Source organism: Anoplolepis gracilipes, chromosome 12 (assembly GCF_047496725.1).
Source record: "Anoplolepis gracilipes chromosome 12, ASM4749672v1, whole genome shotgun sequence".
Classification (NCBI taxonomy): Eukaryota; Metazoa; Arthropoda; class Insecta; order Hymenoptera; family Formicidae; genus Anoplolepis; species Anoplolepis gracilipes.
The window spans coordinates 2,257,356-2,276,110 of record NC_132981.1 but is presented as its reverse complement, the minus strand read 5'-3'; the positions used below and the strand labels follow the sequence as shown (position 1 = coordinate 2,276,110).

Here is an 18,755-nt window from a genome sequence, read left to right as displayed (position 1 = left end):
GGGAAACTGTACGCGGCGAGAGTTTCCGGCGCGATGCGTCCCCGACTTTTGCAAACGTTATTTCTGAATTAACGCACGGGAGGAGTTAATCCTCCCTAAGCGACTTTCAAAGCGGATTAGTACCGTGCGTTCCTTACCAAAGCGTAACGGAATATAATAGTGTGCCTCTTTTTTAGCTACCGATATTATTAATTCGCATGTAAGAGCTCATTGTCAGTCTACCTTGTTAGTAGGAAAAAGTAAAGATTTTTTGGAATTTTTTTCTTTTTTTTTAAGAATATTAGAAATTTTTACATGTTTTTATTGATGTTTACAACAGTGCGTATTTTTAAATCTAATTTTATTATTAAAAAATTAAAAAGTAACAAAGCAGTGTTACTTAAAAATTAGATATTTCAATTTTGCATTTTTTTTTATTTTTTAAACACCAGGAAAAGATTAATTTTATTAATTCCAATTAGGTTCAGGATCTTAAAAATATCCTACGAAATAAAAGTGGACTGAGTTCTTTGATGTTTACAGTAAGTATTTTTTAATCATAATTTTATTATGAAAAATTAAAAAATAACAAAGCAGTGTTATTTAAAAATTTCAATTTTTCAAATTTTTTTATTTCTTGAACATTAGAAGAACATTAAATATTAATTTTAATTAGATACAGCATTTTAAAAATATCCTACGAAATAAAAATAGACTGAGTTTTTTTTATTTCAGATAATTACACGAGGAACAACCTTTCACATCCTCATTTTTTAATACAAAGACTTGTGTTAAACAAAAAAAAAAAAAAAGCTAACTGCAAAAACATTAAAAGTGAAACGTCAAAAGGATTAATTTCTAATATTTTTTTTTAAATTCCTAAAAACCATCAATTGTTTATACTGCTATTTTATAAACTATTTTTGTTTAACTTTGTTCGTCGATTTTTATTTTCATCCGTCGAGGAAGAAACTGAGAATGTAATTTTCCATATTCGCGCGTCGAGATATCCTCGTGTAAATTGATTTTTTCTTTCTCTAATCTCCCATTTAGCGTTATATATGTCTTGTATATTCCCTTTGAGAATCGATTCCTTCGTTCCGAGCAATTAGATCGTAACGATAAGCCCTGTTGCTCTCTCTCTCTCTCTCTTTTCAAAGGCCACAATTGCGTTGCACGTCGACTATCGCCAGCAAAGAAAGACCAAGGGAAATACGCGGCGGGAAATATTGCTGAGATCGTAGAAAGTCGCACGATTTCCGCGCTCGACCTGCTTCGATCCGGGCGATTTAAACCGATAATCAGTTTCTCGTGTTTCAAGCAGGAAACTGAGACTATTACAATTTTCTTTAGACGCGTGAGAATTATTTTCACGTTCGGTAGTTCAACTATGGTGCTTCATTTAGATTACTTAACAGGATGTCTACACCCTGGAAAAAGACATGAAAAACCTGGTGAAATTCTCAGGGATTTCTTTTGCACTTGGAAAGATCGGAGAATTCTCGTGGAATTTTTATTGGGACTGATGAAATTTTTAAAAATATTCTCTTATAATTTTCCTCTCTCTCTTATATAATATTATTATTATATAAACAGTCGGTAAGCCAAGTGAATTGTTTTGAAAATATTATAAATATATATTTATGTCTCTGTAAAATAAAAATTTTATTTAAGTGAAAATTAAAATTTTCCTATTTTAAGAAAATTAAGATTTTTATTTAAGTGAAAAATAAAAATTTTATTTAAGTGAAAAATATTTCATGAAAAACGCGATTCAGTTTTTTTTTGCAGCACATTCGCAAATCTAGCACTTGAAACTTAGCTAGAGTGAAAAGAAAATGCATACAATAAAAAATTTTATTTTAGAGATAAATGCACCAAAGAAAAATTATTCAAATATTCCCTTTACCTGGAATTCTGAATAAAAATATCTGAAAGATCAGGGAATTTTTTAACAAGATTTCAGTAGACATTTTATTTAATGACGTTGTTCGATCAGTCGATCTGAAATCGACATCATTTGTTGTCGCGCACAATCGTTCCAATTTTCCAACGTCACGTATCTTTATAATTTTACGGTTAATTTTCTATATAGACTTTATAAGAAACGTGTTCTTGAAATAAGTTGTGTAATGCTCGGCAAGATTTTCCCATCGCTATAATTATCTCTTTGAGCGCTTCAACTCTTTTCCCGAGCAGCTTTTTATAAACGTTTATATTTATAATATAAGTAACACGAACATACACGCAGGTGTTTCACATTTAAACGCCCCGTTTACACTATACGTAGATCGAAGCGTACAGGTGTTATCGAAAAATGACTCTTCTAAATCTCTCTATGAAAACAATTTCATAATATATTTATCGTGCGATTCTCATTCCTTTGAAAAACCAACCAAGTTTTTGCGGAATAAATTAGCTGTCAACTTGTAGTATCCTACTGTAAAGTGATTTTCTATTTGGACTTGATGCAGGACTTGACGCACACTGAAAGAGCGAGCACAAAGCCCGTTGTAAGAAAAAGAAAGAGAGAGAGAGAGAGATGCTCAAAGGTGTTTGTGAGGGCGACTCATTTCCTTCCACTCCCCGTAAGAGGGTTGACACACACAAGGCCTCCTCTCCTCTCTTTCTTCTCTCTCGCGACTTTTATACTTGGCTTCACCGTGTCTGTGAAAGAAAGAGGGAAGGAAAAAACCAAGTTGGAGCCTCCTCGACACGCACGAAATAGCCCGAGCAAATTCGAGATCTCGAGTGAAGAAAGGGGGCGATCGACGTGATAAGACGCGAAAACGATCGGCGGGAGATCCACGAGAGATTGAGCAGACACCCCGCGATCTTCGAAAGAAAGATATTTTTTGCACACTCGATCGAGTCGGAGATGACCACGTGGTAGAGATGAAGAGGACGATGGTGTCAATACACTCGTATTATCCGCCTCCGATTGGCTGAGAGAGTGTCTTCGGGTAGGTCAGTAAAAGCATTAGCAAAGTGACTGACAGTTGTAGATTCTCCCTTTCTTTCTTTCTTTCGCAGACCTCCCTGGATTTTTCATTTAACAGTAGCTCTATCGATTTCCATAGACTAATTATAATATCGTACACACACACACACACACACAGAGATTAGTGTATCTCGTTCCTTTCTCTGTATATGTGTCTGTTTGCATCGTTTGTGATTTTGTGAGTGGTTTTAATACCAGCGTTTACTTTCTTTCTAACTTTCTCTTTTTAATTTTTTTTTATTAGCTTCCTCTCTTTCTTCGATTATCGAATATCGTATTGCAGTAGGTTGAATTTTCATATACGATAAGAGGAACGTTGCAGTAGCGCATTTAATTGTCATTTCCTTATTATTCGTTACAAAGTTGATGTAGGTTTCGTAGCGAATATCTTTTGACGAATCTCGAAGAATCCATTGGTTCTCTTAGATCGTTAATTGAATTAGCCAACGAAAGTTTATTTAGAAATTAGATGGTTAGATAGAAATAATTATATATACTTTATGATGAATGAGTAGCTTGTTTGAGATCTTAACGTTTTCTTAATTTCAACTTAATCTTAACATTTTATTACTTCGCGAAGAAACTTTTTAGTTATCGTAAAAAGAAATTTCATTTTAATTTGATTGCGGAAATGAATTAAGTTGAAAATATTAATTAATGAATATTCTCAAATTAATAATAATAATTATAAATGCGTGTTTCTGAAATTAATTATTTAATGAACAATGTTAGAAAAGAAAATAAACATTTTACACATTTAATAAAATTTAAACATTAAAAATAATATCAATTAATAGCGACAAGGGAGAAACAGGTGCATGTGTGTCTAGATAAATGCAATCGTGATCAAGTCGCGTTAATTAATATTAGTATTTTATTGTTTATGTCTGAAAAGTGAATCGCACATTTATAAATCTACATAGTAAGACCTCTGTTTTAACGATTTGTTATTTTTATTAACCCATCGATGATTATGATATCCCGAGGAATGCAAATGTTTACACATTTAATTAGAACACTTGAGATTACCCTTTTTGGTGCCCGGGTTCTTCCCTGGGAGTTGCGTAAATATTTGTCTTCAATGACACAGTGCTAATATAATATAATAACAAAGACTCTGAAAATATAGAGGTTTTTATTATAAAGAAAAAAAATCTTTCGAAAAATATCTAAAAGCTGTTAAATAAATGTAAGAATTTTTTTCTTGCAAAAAACAAAAATGTAGTTTATATAAAATTTACACATATCAAGAGTTTGAAAAATTGACGCTAGCCAATTTAGTATAACACTTTGGTATTACATATTTAGTATAATTTTATTTCTTTGTAGAAATGAAAAGAATTTTTTATCAACGATGCAATGGTCTAAATAAAAATATCACTCACAGCCAATTTGGGTTAGTTAAATAAGTTTTCTTTCAGAAAAAAGAAAGAGAGAACACTCTTTTTCTTTAATAAATAACGTAAAATACTACAGAAAATTTTTTTAATAAATTAGATTTATTATTTAATGCGGCATTTTTCAGCTCGAATCGCGAGTCTTAATCAAATTGCATTCTCGTAATTCTCTTGTCGATAATAGCCGAAGAATGCCCTATAACTGATCGATACAACCAAAATAGTCGAATGACTATTGAATAGCTTATAGTAGCTTACAGTTTCCCGCACTGGTATCCGCTATTAATCTCCTTTGAGGGAAACTATTTCGAATAACTTGTATTAATCCCCTGCTACTGCGTGTTTTGGGTGTTTATTAGCCATTCCCAGAATTCTGTTATTTAACATAATTTTTAATCGAATATATATATATATATATATATATATATAAAATTTTTAATCAGTTAATTTACATAGTCATTAATGTATCTATTGTGTGTAAAATTAATTGAAACATTAATTCACAACATTAATGCAAAAATAAATTGATAATTAAAATAATATTCTAATAATGTGATAAATACACTGTGTTATATTATTATATGTATATATATATATATATGCGAGTGTGCGTATCCAAAACTTTGATATCGTTCGATGTTTATCAGCATCCATCGGTAGGTATATAAACGGAACAAAAACGCGCGTGTCGGCAACGTAGGAAGACTGTAGTAACATTGCCGGCCTTATACCTTTACCTTACCTGCCACGGATAATTTCATCACACCAGCTTCCTGTCGCGCGTTTCTTTCTCTCGTACGTAAAACGCGTGCATTTATCGAATGTCCATTTCTTTTTACCACAAATCGCTCGTTGCGACTCGATGGTATAATTAGTGCATGATTCAAGGTGCGAAGTATATTAATATAAAATGGACAGAGATCTATTTTGATGCGTTGATATATTTATATTAACTTCTACTTTTAGAAAACCGATTGGGATAGTTTAAATAAGATGGAATAAATATATGACATTCGACACGAATATTTTTCGATAGCAAAAAAAAAAAAAAAAAAAAAAAAAAACTTCCGAAAGAATACAATTTATTTTATTAATTAATTAATTATTTATTTAATTATGATTAATTATTTATTTATTTAATATTAATGTTTATTTAATAAACGTTGTAAAATTTCGAAGAAGTGCCTTATCAATTATGTTACTGGAAATAATCACAGCACACGTAATTATTATTTTAATTAATTCCATTACGTTTTTGTGTGTGTGTGTGTGCGAATATATATAAGTTTTCAAAGTTATTACTTGCAAATAGTTATTTAAGAGTTATTTGTGTACGCGAGATTCGTGGCAAATTAAATTTAACTGTAGGTCGCGCAAAATATCCGGCGGAATGCGACGTACATAATGCCAGATAATAAATGATTTCGAGACAGACGCGGCGTGGATCGATAGAATTACCCTGGTGGTATTGTGCCGCGCCAAGATGATTAATTAAATGCAAACACTGCCACGCCCACGTTCGGGGAAGCGCGAGGTGGGCGAATATACATGTAACCGGTGGCGCGGTCATCATATTAACTGCTCAGCGACACGTGATGCCACCGCGATTCTCCGAGGGACACGCGTGATCTCGCGGCAAATGTAGGCCGGCATCCTGTCATTTGGAGGGAGTGACTTTCCCTTTTTTGCCGGCTATCAATCTTAAAATACACACCCTCGCCGTTAATGAAGACTCGCGGACGTTTAAACGAGGGATGATAACGTGAAATTTTAACTAGACTCTGCAAAAAGATTTATATGAAATTGATCGGGAAATTATAAAGAGAGAGAGAGAGAGAGAGAGAGGGGGGGGGGGAGGAAAAGTTCTCATTAAACGAACGTCATGGACGATATTCTGAAGAATTCATCTCGATGATAGATTCGGTTAAAAGGAAAAGTAAAAATGTTAGATTAGTCGACCATGAGGTTTTCGCTTCATGATGGAAGCGCCATTAATAGGAGGGTGAATTGCGGGGAATTACGGATGAAAATCGTCTCCGATCGATCTGCTTAATGATGCCATTAGCACGAGACTGTTGCCAATCTCGGTTGAAAAAAAGGACGAAAGTATTTCCCGCAATTTGCATTCGCGCCAGTCACATAATAACCAAAATCTACGCTCGTAATATATTATAAAATTTCACAGCGTCTATCGAGAGAGAAAGAGAGATCTTTATCACAAATTTTATCCTTTTAAAAGAAAAAATAGGTATTTTAAAAAAAATTAAAAAGGCGAATAATATCTTTGACATTTCAATTGTGACCTTCTCTCGCTCTATTTATTTAAGTGACAATTTCTTTTATGCGATTCCATTGCTTCAGCCGCGCACATCACAGTGTCTAAACATTTCTCGAGGCAATTTTTAAACATTTTTTATACAAAAATAGAGAGAATAAAAAAACATCAAACGAAGAACACCAATCATACAAGTAATATATTACTTTGCAATAAATTGACTTTTTGCCGTCGAACGTTACGCTCTACTTCGCTGTTTAAGACAAAAAAATGAAGTGTAATAATACATATCGTGCACTAAGCTACCCGTATGTATCAATTATACTCTCGACATGAGGATATATTTTTTCGAGACATTTACCGTGCGTTGAGAATAACGCGTAAGACGATGATGCGGTTTTGGGAGGGTCGGTATGGCAAGCCATAATGTTTTCCGTTGGCCATCTGTCGAGGGGAATACCCCCTGTGGATTAATTGGAACCTCGCGTATTGATCCAATAACGTGAGTGCCGGATACATGAGAGAGGGAAAAACTTGGGAAGAGCGATACCCGGGAGAAAGAGGTGGAAAAAAGATACGGAAAACTCTTCGGAGCGAGTTTTCGACGTTACCGTGTTATTACGAGTTACGTAAGAAAAGGAAAATAAATTAGGTATAAGTGAAAATACAAACGAAATGATATAATATTAAATTTCGAAGGTGAAGAGAGTCTTGCAAGAGAGACTCGATGGCAAGAAAAAAATTTTTTTGAAGGAAAAAATCCTGATCCAATTTTTCTTATCGATTTTTTTCCCGCGTTTATTGTGTCCTGTCATATTGAATTTCACAGCGAGATATTAATCGACACGTCCTTCTAACAAACTCTGTGTCCTTGTTTCATACACGTGTGCCGATTTTTTCTACATTATGTCGATAATTGTCGCGCAAATTCCAATAGTCGAGTATTAATATGATATAAAAATCACGAACGAGTCATTTTTTTTTTTTCCTCAACGAATATGCAATTAGTATTTACACTCTCGGACGCGACTCATCCCTCCAAGCTCTTCCGTAATTCTGGAATTATTTTTGTCTCTCGCTTTTCCCGCGTGTCGTGTCGCGAGCCAGGCCAACGTGTTTCGCGTTAATTTCGCGCCGTAATTAAAACTAATATCATTCCAAATTAAAATAAATTGAGACGCGCGCCGCCGGCGACCCTTCGCTCCACACGGTTCCGCTGGCACTCGGTGTCGTCCATTTTTTTTTTTAAGGACCGTCTTTAAAAGACTGGCGCTAAAAGAACAGGTACATGACGTTTTCACGCGCGAGTTGTCACACGAGAGAGAAAGGAAGAGATGTACGTTAGTCTGTAATCGCTTTTGCTCTAATTTTTTTCACGCTTCGAAGATCACTCCGGAATTTTTTTCTCGATCTTACCCTTTTCCCTTTTTTTTCCTTTATTGAAATTTTGCCGGTTTTTTGTGACATTTGAACGGACCGACTACTTTCCCCTTAATCCTCCCCCCCCCCCCCCCTCCGTCCGCAGTAATTATTTTTTTACGAGTAGAAGGACGTTTAGCGAAATGCAGGTAAGAAGTGTAGAGTAAAAAACGAGAGAGGGATATGTGCATTGCTTTATAATATATGGTGTCCAACATATTTATGGAATATGTGCACAGTCTAATTGCAACTTTAATCGCAACGTGCAAAGCATGCATTGCTCGAAGGAGAACATATTAATCTTTCTAACGTCTTTATAATTTATTACCTTTATCTTCGATCTTACGATACTTTTATTATGGATGAACTTTTGGAGAAACATAAATCTTTGGAAAATTTTCACAGAAAGTTGTGTGATATATATTACTTAAAATTACCTATATTTTAAAAATTAAAGTTAACGAAATGAGACATTTTTTTAGTAACGGGTCAGCCTGATTGGCAAATCGAGTTGAGAGATAATTCAAGTTATCGATAATTCGATCGAGTCTAATCGAAAGCGGAATTGGAGCGGTTATAAAAAGCGCTTTAGTAAGCAACAAAAATTCCGATCGATTAAAATTTATTCAATATAATAGTACAGAACTGTTTTTTTTCCCTTTTTTTTTTTTTTTTTTTATACAGCGGAGAATATCTAATATATAATAATCTAAGAGACTACACAAAAACACACATCTGCGAGTGCCAGATAGTGTATACTCTATACGCTACACACTTATAGGATTCTCTATCTAAAGGCTCTCACGGGGATTTAAACATGGCGAGGCTTTTCCCCTTCTCCCCCTGTCTTTCTTTTCCTGCCGATGTGAGCGATGCCGGTCCAGAGAGTCCTTCTCGATCCTCCACCATTTCTCCTTTTCCTCAAAGCTCAAAGAATCCGCCTAAAGAAATCCGTGGAATTGCCATTCCGCGAATGTATCCTTCTTCTGCGACGAGAGCGGGCAATTGCTGGAGGTTCCTGGAGTTGCTCCACGCGAGGAGCAACGCGTTCCCTTCTTGAAGGCAGGCAGTGTCGCCGTCTGGTGGCGGTGCCCTGAGTCACCTTTCCCCTGCGGACTAGGAGGGTTGTAAATCCACCCCGTCGCTCCCTCCGTCCGCGACCCCCACTTGCATCATGAACGAACACACTATCGCGTCACCACCACCGACCGTGTGAAATTTAGCTCCACCGGCGCGTCACGACGACGACGACGACGACGACGACGACGACGACGACGATGACGGGTTGCTCGACTCCTTCGACCCGCTGACATGCTTTGTCCGATTAATGACTAATCAAGGAATAATAATGTTCAAATCGAACGAGGGCTTGGCGCCGTCGCTTTGTCTTCGGATTTGCCTCCTTTCAACTTGCTATTTCATTTCGAATACACATCGGTTCTCTTGGTTTATCACCGATCTTATCTCGCAACTTTTCGTTCGATTTCCTAGGAACGTGATTCTCGAGACACACGATGGTTGTGCACTTTAACGCTACTGAATAAAAGATGAGATCAGATACAGATCCGACAATCTCCGAGTGCTTTTGAATTATCGTAAAAATATATTGCATAAAGAACACGGTGATGTTATGGATTATATAAAGCAAGATTGATGATCATGGAAGAATATTACGTTAAATTCTCGCGACAGAAGCTGAAGTAATTTATGCAAATATTGGAATTTATGAGCAGCAGCGAGGCTTCCTCTTTGATCTTTGATATTTCTTCAAAGTTTCGTCAAATGGATCACACGCGACAAACTTTCTTCTTAAACTCTCTTCATCCGATTGAATAAAATGCGATAAATTCTAACGCGAGCAGACGATATTTTCGTGTCGTACATTATTAAAGAACAATATTTTTCTCCGCCAATCCATTTCATACGTTCACGCTTATGGAAATGTAACAATCGATATTTACTGCCTTCTAACTAACTCGATCGACGGAAACTTTCTGGAGCACTGAAACGTTACGGACTAAATTGGATAATCAATGATATTTCCGGCTTGACGACAAAAAATATTTCGATTCTTTTTCACGAACACGTTCACAACAGAAAATAGGAAAGCGAGAAGATGGTACGCTTTGGTTTCACCAGAAACCTGTGCCAAGGCTCATTTGTTTACAGTGTCTGATGAGATTCTCGAATTTTTCTTTTTTTTTCTTTTTTTTACGATGCTATATGGAGCAATGTGAAACACTTGGAGGATAAATAGACTACGGGCTTTAGAAAAACTAGATCGAAGAGATAGATGGCTTTGATAAAAACTAACACTTCTCCTCGTCAAAATTGAAATAATTCAATTAAGAGAAAAAAAAAGATAATAAACAGAGAAGAAAGAGAGACAAGGGAGGAGGAGAAGAGATAGAAGGCCTACCGATCGACCTCAACCCAGCGTTAACCTTTTCATCGACCCCGTTGTTGCCACCCCTTCGTAGCGTCGCTCTAATTCCGTGTGCTAAGTCGTAAACGGAAACAAGGCCGATTCATTACTTCAGTAAATGGCCCCGCGCGGTTATTGTAGGCGCAGAATTAATAGAAGAAAATAAACAACTACGGGCAAACTATAGGCCATGCTGCCTTTTTAATCGCAATTAGTAGGGAATATCGAACGCGTACATAATGAAAGAGACACAGAAAGTATAACGCGTAACAATAGCGAAAATAAATTTCCATGAATTTTACATGTTATTACCGTCCTTGTTTTTTCTTTGCAGAGTCTATTTTTCACGCAAATCACACTAGTCGGTTGGCAAAATATATGTCCCTCGTTAGTTCTCTCTGTCTCTATTTGGGTATCGATCTCACACGAGGCGAGTAGACACATTCGACCTCTACCGAAACTGTATTACAGGAACTTGTGACCTTTCTCCAATTTCGACTTTCGATCGGACTTTTTTTTGTCCACGCCGATGATCGATGACGGTCGAGAGAATTTCCGAATAACGTTGGGAGGTTCACGACGAATCCACGTACGTTTTTTTCTCATTTTTTTTAACACGCGATACGTTATTATATGCTCGACGAGGGGGGTCACTGCGCGACGATAACGCGCAGGAATATCCGCGAACGCGCTCCGGCCATTTTGCGGGCTATAGGCACAACGTAGATGCGTCCCGATAACGGGACGCCTCTGTCATTCCGAATCGCCGTGATTTTGTTACTCCTGACAGGTTGAACGGTCCACGTCAAGCAAGTTGCGAGAACGACCTCGCGAATTTTTCGACAGGGAGATTCCCGCGTTTTTAAGTTATAGGGAGGGAGGAAGAGAAAATCCAAGAAAAAAAAGTCGTCGACGAGAGATGAAGAGCTGGCGACGTGAAAAAGAGAGTCCTTCAATCGACCACCAGCCGCGCCTCTTGGAGGCTGCTTTATCGACTGGAAACACCATGGCGTATCCACGCTGGCGACTCGCGAATTTTTCGTAATCCTTTCTCTGAAAATGTCGAGGCACAATAAGAGTTGGGACCGGGCGTTTCCACCGCGTGCGATAATCCACCGTCGTTGTCGTCGTCGTCGTCGTCGTCGTCGTCGTCGTTGTCGTCGTTTCGTCGTCGTCGTCGTCGTCGTCGTCGTCGTTTGTAAAAATCCCTCGTCCGTGTCGCCCCACTGGGTTCTTCACCCTCTCCGCCCTCTCCCTGCGATCGCGACGAATGTCGAAGCGACACCGATCGACAACATACAGATACATATACATATATACATATATAACCGGGACACACTTTCCACATCCTGTAGCATTGATGGGAATCGACGACGATGAGGAAAATGGGAAGTGGACCACCAGGACGAGGACAATGTCCCATCACACCAGTAACTCTTTAAAGGCGTACTGCTGTGACAGGACAATATCCCCGGCCGATGGGCTGATTTCTCGCCGGATATCTTCCTTCCTCGATCCTTTTGGTGCGCTCTCTCTCTCTCTCTTTCTCTTTCTCTCTCTCTCTCTCTCTCTCTCTCTCTCTCTATCTCTTTCCCTATCCTATCTCTCTCTTTCCCTCTTCCCGTGGTGATGATTCTCGGCTGCGACCGGGTCGAGCGGGTTGCCGAGCGAGATATGGCGGCCGGCGAAAAACACCCCTTTGCGAAGGCCGTATCATTCGGTCGAGCGTCCCGACGGCACTGCGTCGCTCGGTGGCGGCGGCGCCTCCGCACCCTCTCCCCGTCCACCACCCACCCACCCCCACTAGGACTGGGCTCTTGGAGCCTCTCCTACCGTGGGGGAAATTCGCCCCCTTCGTCTTCGATATGAACGTGTACGTACTCACGCATGCGCGAGAGACGGGGAGAAAACTTGCGCGTGTATATGGTGTGTGTGTGTGTGTGTATTTGTATATGTGTACCTATATCGGCACAACGGGAGAAATAAGGGGGGTTTAGGGCGCGGAGAAGAATAGCACTGGCGCGAGAGGGGAACGCGAGAGTACAACCCCTCGACGTTGCTGGGGGCGGACGCGGAGACTGCTGCTGCTGCTGCTGCTGCTGCTGCTGCTGCTGCTGCTGCTGCTGCTGCTGCTGCTGCTGCTGGGATGTCTGGCGATACTGAAAATACTGAAACTACACACGCTCTTTCACTGTACCAGCCGCCATCCCCCTGTCCAGCCCTCCCGTGTGTGTTTGCGCGCGTATGTATTACCCCCTTCTCTCTTTCTCTCTCTCTCTCTCTCTTTCTCCCTCTCTCCTTTTTCTTTCTTTATGCTTTTTCTTTTTTTGTCTCCATCGTTTGCTTTTACACCTGTACGCTTCGTCCTCGTCGTTGTAATGTGTAAGACGATCGAGGTCATCGGTGGAGAAAGAGGATACTTGTTTGCCTCCTCGCCTATTGTGGACGCTTGCGAATTTGATAACGCGCGTTTGATCGTTTCCATCGAATCAACTACGATCACGTATTATCCCAGGGGACCGATATATTTATCCAGATGAATATACATATATGTATATACCGATTTCTCGATAACGATGCGGCCCCTGATTAAACAATCAGCGAGCCACATCATGCCAGCTGATTGTTCAATCGCGGAATTCATTGCTGCCGCGTTAAACGTTTTTTAATCTCACAGTTTACGGGGGAGGAGGGGGGTAATATCTCAATTTCGCGAACGTTCGATAACCGCGAAGCGCACAGCAGGAAAATTAAATCTGCGCAACGCGGAATTATTACTTTGCAACGCGAGAATTTAAATTCGCAAAACAACGAGATAACGAGCCGATAACAACCGCAAGCACAATGCATAAAATGTCGTTCGAAGGAAATTCGCTGAAAACGCGAAAATCGCGGAAACTCTAAGGATCGATATAGCTTTCGTCGATGAAACGATGTGAATCCACGAACCTCTTTAGCTTTATTTCATGGCATTTCGTCGAGATATTTCCCGGGGATTTTTGTAATTCAAATGCGATCAATTTTTCTTCCGGACTAAACAAAAGACACCATCGCGTCTTGAAAATATTCTGCTTTAAGAAACGACATTTTGAGGTGATTAAGAGACGAGCATCATTTAACGGTGCAAGGGAGGGGAAAAAAAAAACTCAAACTCGATATATCCCGCGTCCTCGAACTCATTTTCCTCCGACCTGCATCTTCCTCGCGGATCTAGGGGAAAAAGAAAAACTGTCTGCGAGAATTCCGATATCGGCGGCAATAAACGTCTCTGGTGAAGGGCTGACGGAGGAAATGAAGAGGGGCAGAATAGAAAGAAGGAGTTTAATAATCACGTCGGAAAAGGCGAGAGAAAGGAAAACGACTCGAGGAGGAAGAGACTTGCCGACGGACGGTGGTCGTAAGACGTTTTCCGCTCCGAGCTCTCGCGGAGCAGAAAGTTGTGAGGCAGACAGAGAGTAAAGGGGGAAGAAAGAAGCGAGAGATCGCGAAGAGGGAGGGGGATGGCCGACAAAACATGACCGAGCCGAGCCGAGCCGAGCGGAGCAAAGCGGAGCGGAGCGGAGCCGAGCGAGAGGATCTGCGCGCCCGCGGAGGGGTGGGTGTATTGATCCACCAGCTGTTCTCGTCGGCGTCGCTCCCTCCTTCTCACCCCCTGCCCCCCCCACCACTTCATCCCTCCACCGCGCCACTCCCAACCCCACACGACTCGCTAGTTTCGCTTCGACCCTCCCGGCCCTCTCTCTCTCTCTCTCGCGTATTTGAAACCTTCCCTGCCACCTTGCCTTCTCCATCCCGCTCCAACCCTCCCAACACCCGCAGCACCCTCTTTGCAACGCGCATGTCGACCATGCCGCTCGCGGCGATATATCCGAACCGGGCTAACGCGCAACCGTCTCTCTTTCTCTCTCTCTCTCTCTCTCTCTCTCTCTCTCTCTCTCTCTCTCTCTCTCTCTCTCTCTCTCGCTTTTTGCTACTCGTCTCATCCACCTCGCCATCCACCCCGCGTACACCCGGCGTACGGCCATCGCCGCCGGTGCTGGTGAATGTACGACGCGTTGTGCGGAATCCTGAGGGAAAAGGTATCGCGACGGGTATATATATATATATATATATATATATATATATATATACATCTCCGGTTAGATATATACACGGACGAAACGACCGTAGGTTCTCTCTTACGTTACGTTTGCGAAGATCCAACCACCTTGGGCTGGTGGTGGTATTGGTTTGTTGCCGCCCGCTCTCCTCCCTGCACGATATGAGATCTCTGACCGAGAAAGGAGGATGTGTACGATCCACATCCGACGCGCGCGAGAATTTTGTCTGTCGCTTTATGACGGGGGTAGCAACGCGACATGTATAATATATAGCATTTGTTTATTATTGTCATTGATAAAGTCGTTTGACGTTCGAGTTTCTAATTTTGCCTTTTGATTTGGAAAATTGCAGCGAAAGCTTTTGCAATTTATTTACCGATTTACAGGAAAGATACTCTCGAAAATATATTTGCAGCGGATTTTTCGACATACACACCTGGCGCATTCGCAAAACGCAGTTGCAACGTGAATTATTTAGCGACCAAGCCAAATATAAACGAACGTAGTAGGCAAGGCAACGATAACGCGATAATCAATATAATTGTAAAAATAATTAATACAGGTTAAGGACGATATGGTATAGGACGTCGTCAGGATTGCCTCTTCCTTGACTCGTTTAAAAACTACGTATCAATTATCAATGTTACTTTTAATTAATTGTTTTAAACGAATATTTTGCATCGTGCGCAATAATTAATCAGACATTGGCGTTTATATTCCTGTCCCTGCTAATTAAATATAAGCGTATTTAGAATCACAATAACTGATCGGATATTTATTAATATCGTAAAAGACATAAGTATATTATTTTTTTTTTTTCATGAAATTATAGGACGCAAGCAGAAGAGTGTGTAGGATCTAATCTTAAGAAATAGAATTTTTTTATGTCTATAATAATCATAAAAATTTTAAAAATATTTTTTTGGAATTTTTATGATTATTATAGACATAAAAAAATTCTATTTAAAAAAATATTTTTTTGGAATTTTTATGATTCGTATTGGACATGAAAAATTCTATTTAATATAAAAATAGATATTTCTTGATATAAATAAAAATTATTTTTTAAATAATTTTTACGAATAAAGGAAGCGTCTTACCTTTAAGGAACGTGGGTTTCGCAGATCGTAAAATCTCGGTACGGACGGAATTTCGAATCTCTGATAATCGGTCATCCTAGAAATGACGAGAAATTCTTTTTCCGTGCTTATTTAACGAAAGCATGTATACGATATTCGAGAAACAATATTGTTTTTCGTAACCGCTCTCTCGTTTTTACTGCAAAATTTATTCGCGTTTTTTTAGCAAACGGGCGGCCGCCCGTGACACGGCGTGAGTAAAAGTTGGCGGATGTAAAACAGAAATTCAAGGCCGTCAACTCCCGGTGACCTTAGCACATTATCGTTGTACATGGATTTGTTTTCAGAAATAGAAAAACAGGTCGGGACACAGTGCTATTTTCGAGTTTGACGTTTATTTTTGCGAAACGACACATATTATTTCTACATCTCATCGCGCGAGGTAAAAAATTTTATTTTTTTTTTTTTTTTTTTTTACTTTACCGAGAAAACTTGGTAGTAGAAAAACATTATGAGAAACTTACTGGACGTCAATCGTGGAAACGAACAATCTATGGTATGTCATGAAAGGTACAGCGAGCGCCGCGCAAGTTGATACGAAGGCTAGCGGTATTAACTGAAAGAGGAAAAAAAAGCGTGAGCGGGCAAACTTTTAATAAAGCTGTCGATATTTGTCAGATGCTTATCGCCATCTGCACGAATGCTTTTCTCTCACAAACTAGTTACAACATGATAAGTAGAGGGTTGTCACAGCTATTGTGGAGTGCGATGTAATCGCGCACGAATATTGTTTAGCTCACACATATCAATTACTAACGCAAGTACTTTGTTAAATTAAACGTAAATCTCTGCATAAAATTGGGCACGCAGTTTAAAATGTTTGTTACACGAAATAGGAAAAATAGTAAAAGTACGTTTACAGCAAATATTCCTGTAAAATGAAGGGCCCAATCTGCTCTAGTAATATTAATAATTTTTAAAAATTTTTTGTAAAAAATACTAATAGAAGTTGATCGGTTTTTTGTGTTTTATGTATGTTTTTATTGATGTTTAAACAGTACATTAGTACACTTTTAAATCTCTACACCTCTAAACCTCTACTCGAGTAGCAAAAAATGTATAGTTGACTTGTTGATTCTCGTGTAATTATCTGAAATGAATAAACGATCTTTTATTCTATAAAATATGGGCTACTGAATCTAATTTTATTAGAGGAAGTTGAAAAATATTAAAGTAGCGTCATTTTAAAATTATATTTTAATTTTGCTGAAAATTATTTATTTCTTTAAGATTGTATGTATACAATTGTTTTAATTCTATTTAGGTTCAATATCCTGAAAAGTGTTCTTTCATTATAAAAAAAAAAAAAAAATAAAAAAGTAAAAAAAGAAGAATTATTCGGTCCATTAATTTTTAAGATGTTTGTTACTAAAAAAAACAGTATTTTGAGAAAAACACGTTTAAAGTTTCGCAAGCCTATTTAAAGATTTGCACGTTATTTTATTTGACATCTTATAAGTTTGTAAATTTTTCGATAAAAAACATATTTTTTGACATCATCTTTTTAGAAAATGTAAAAAAAAAAAAAAATCTAACTCTCTAAAATAAAGATCGATAATTTTGATCTCGATGAAACTTTGCACACGTGTCACAGGGGGAAAAGTAAATAAATGAATTTAGAAATTTTTTTATTACAACGATTTTTGTCTTTTCTCAATATATTTCGAAAATTATTCGAGATGTAACGGAATATTTTATACAAAAGTTTCTCACGATAAAAAAAACACCTCGATTTAACTATATTATAATAAAAGTTTGAAAAAATAATTTTTCAATTTGAATTTTTTTATTAATCAAAATTATTAATATCGAGAAAAGCAAAAAAAGCCTTTCACTTTTTTCGAGCGGCACAACTCTAAATTCATCTATTTACCCCTTTCTCCTTACGCGCGTGTAAAGTTTTATGAAAATGAGAGTTCTTCTGGGGGTTGGTAGGGTCTCCTTGTCAGTCGAGTGTGTCAACAAGACCACGACTCGTATCTCATGTTTCCTAACGATCGATCTATCTTGGATTGTTCACAGCGCCGGCATGGAGGCGACGAACGGCGCGATCGAGCACGACTTTCACAACACGCTGGTGCCGATAAACGGTAGCCATTCGGGCAGCTCCGGTAGGAGTACGCCGAACGGCGGCGACCCGGCGCCGGGCAAGCTCTTCGTGGGCGGCCTCTCTTGGCAGACGAGCAGCGAGAAGCTGCGGGAGTACTTTGGCATGTTTGGTACCGTCACCGACGTTCTCATCATGAAGGATCCGGTCACGCAGGTCGGTCTACCTAATCCTGAGCATAACTCTCGGCTTGCTCGCCCGATCAATTACCGGTTTTATTGTCTTGTCGTACGAGGCTGTTTGACACTTATTGTTAATTCGCCGCTAACGATTAACGCCTCATTAACGTCTTCACCGATCGCGTCAAATGGTTTCGAGACCAATCGACTGAGAAAAGGCAAGCGTAGACTTTTTTGAGGGAATTATTTGAAATGTTTAAATTCATTTAATATTTATTAGAAAGCTTTTTTAATATCTCAGACACAATTTCCATGCGATGCCTTGATTTTTTTTTTAATGTAGGGGGTAACATTTTGATGATTGATGATAACGAAATGCGCGTTACTTTCGGGATAATCAAGTTTGCATTATTCAATTATTGCGAAAACAGCCTCGTATACACGAGTTGCCCACGCGTTTCCAAATCGCGTTTCTATCAAACCGCGCCAGTTTATTATTTTGCCGGTTTTCGGGCCCACCCCGACTCTCGTGCATCGCGGGGTACGGCCGCGAAGAAGTCGCGAGAGAAAGGAGTTTTACCTCGACAGGATTCGATGCACCAAGCAATCTCTCCTTCCACTTTTTGCACGAAACTATATACGTAGTAGACCGTAGTAGATGAGAAGTTGTACTAATCGGTGTAATTAATTGCTGATATAAAGTATCAAGAGAAGAGAGTAGATTGTATTAGGTATTATTAATCGCATTTATATTGAAAGAAGGTGGGGAAAGGCAGCAGTTGCTATTTTTTTTT

The 18,755-nt window shown here is 38.8% G+C and overlaps 2 protein-coding genes across 15 annotated transcripts in view; one reads left to right on the top strand and one right to left on the bottom strand.

Annotated features, from left to right (window-relative positions):
- The window catches only part of LOC140671633 (uncharacterized), a 64,634-nt gene that overhangs the window by 13,684 nt on the left and 32,195 nt on the right, over window positions 1-18,755 (bottom strand). For 5 of the 7 annotated variants that reach the window (XM_072903090.1, XM_072903089.1, XM_072903092.1 and 2 more), the window contains exons 4-5: window positions 16,200-16,291; window positions 15,697-15,772 (exon numbers count right to left, since the gene is read on the bottom strand). The exons of 1 other annotated variant lie outside the window; for it this stretch is intronic. In XM_072903090.1, coding sequence (XP_072759191.1) covers window positions 15,697-15,772; window positions 16,200-16,291 — 168 coding nt within the window. Of the gene's footprint in view, window positions 1-15,696; window positions 16,826-18,755 lie in introns of those variants that run through there. One more of the 7 variants, XR_012047777.1, reaches the window with a different exon arrangement.
- The window catches only part of Msi (RNA-binding protein musashi), a 133,097-nt gene that overhangs the window by 90,011 nt on the left and 24,331 nt on the right, over window positions 1-18,755 (top strand). For 7 of the 8 annotated variants that reach the window (XM_072903082.1, XM_072903083.1, XM_072903084.1 and 4 more), the window contains one exon: window positions 17,758-17,998. In XM_072903082.1, the coding sequence (XP_072759183.1) occupies window positions 17,758-17,998 (241 nt within the window). Of the gene's footprint in view, window positions 1-17,005; window positions 17,999-18,755 lie in introns of those variants that run through there. The other variant, XM_072903081.1, reaches the window with a different exon arrangement.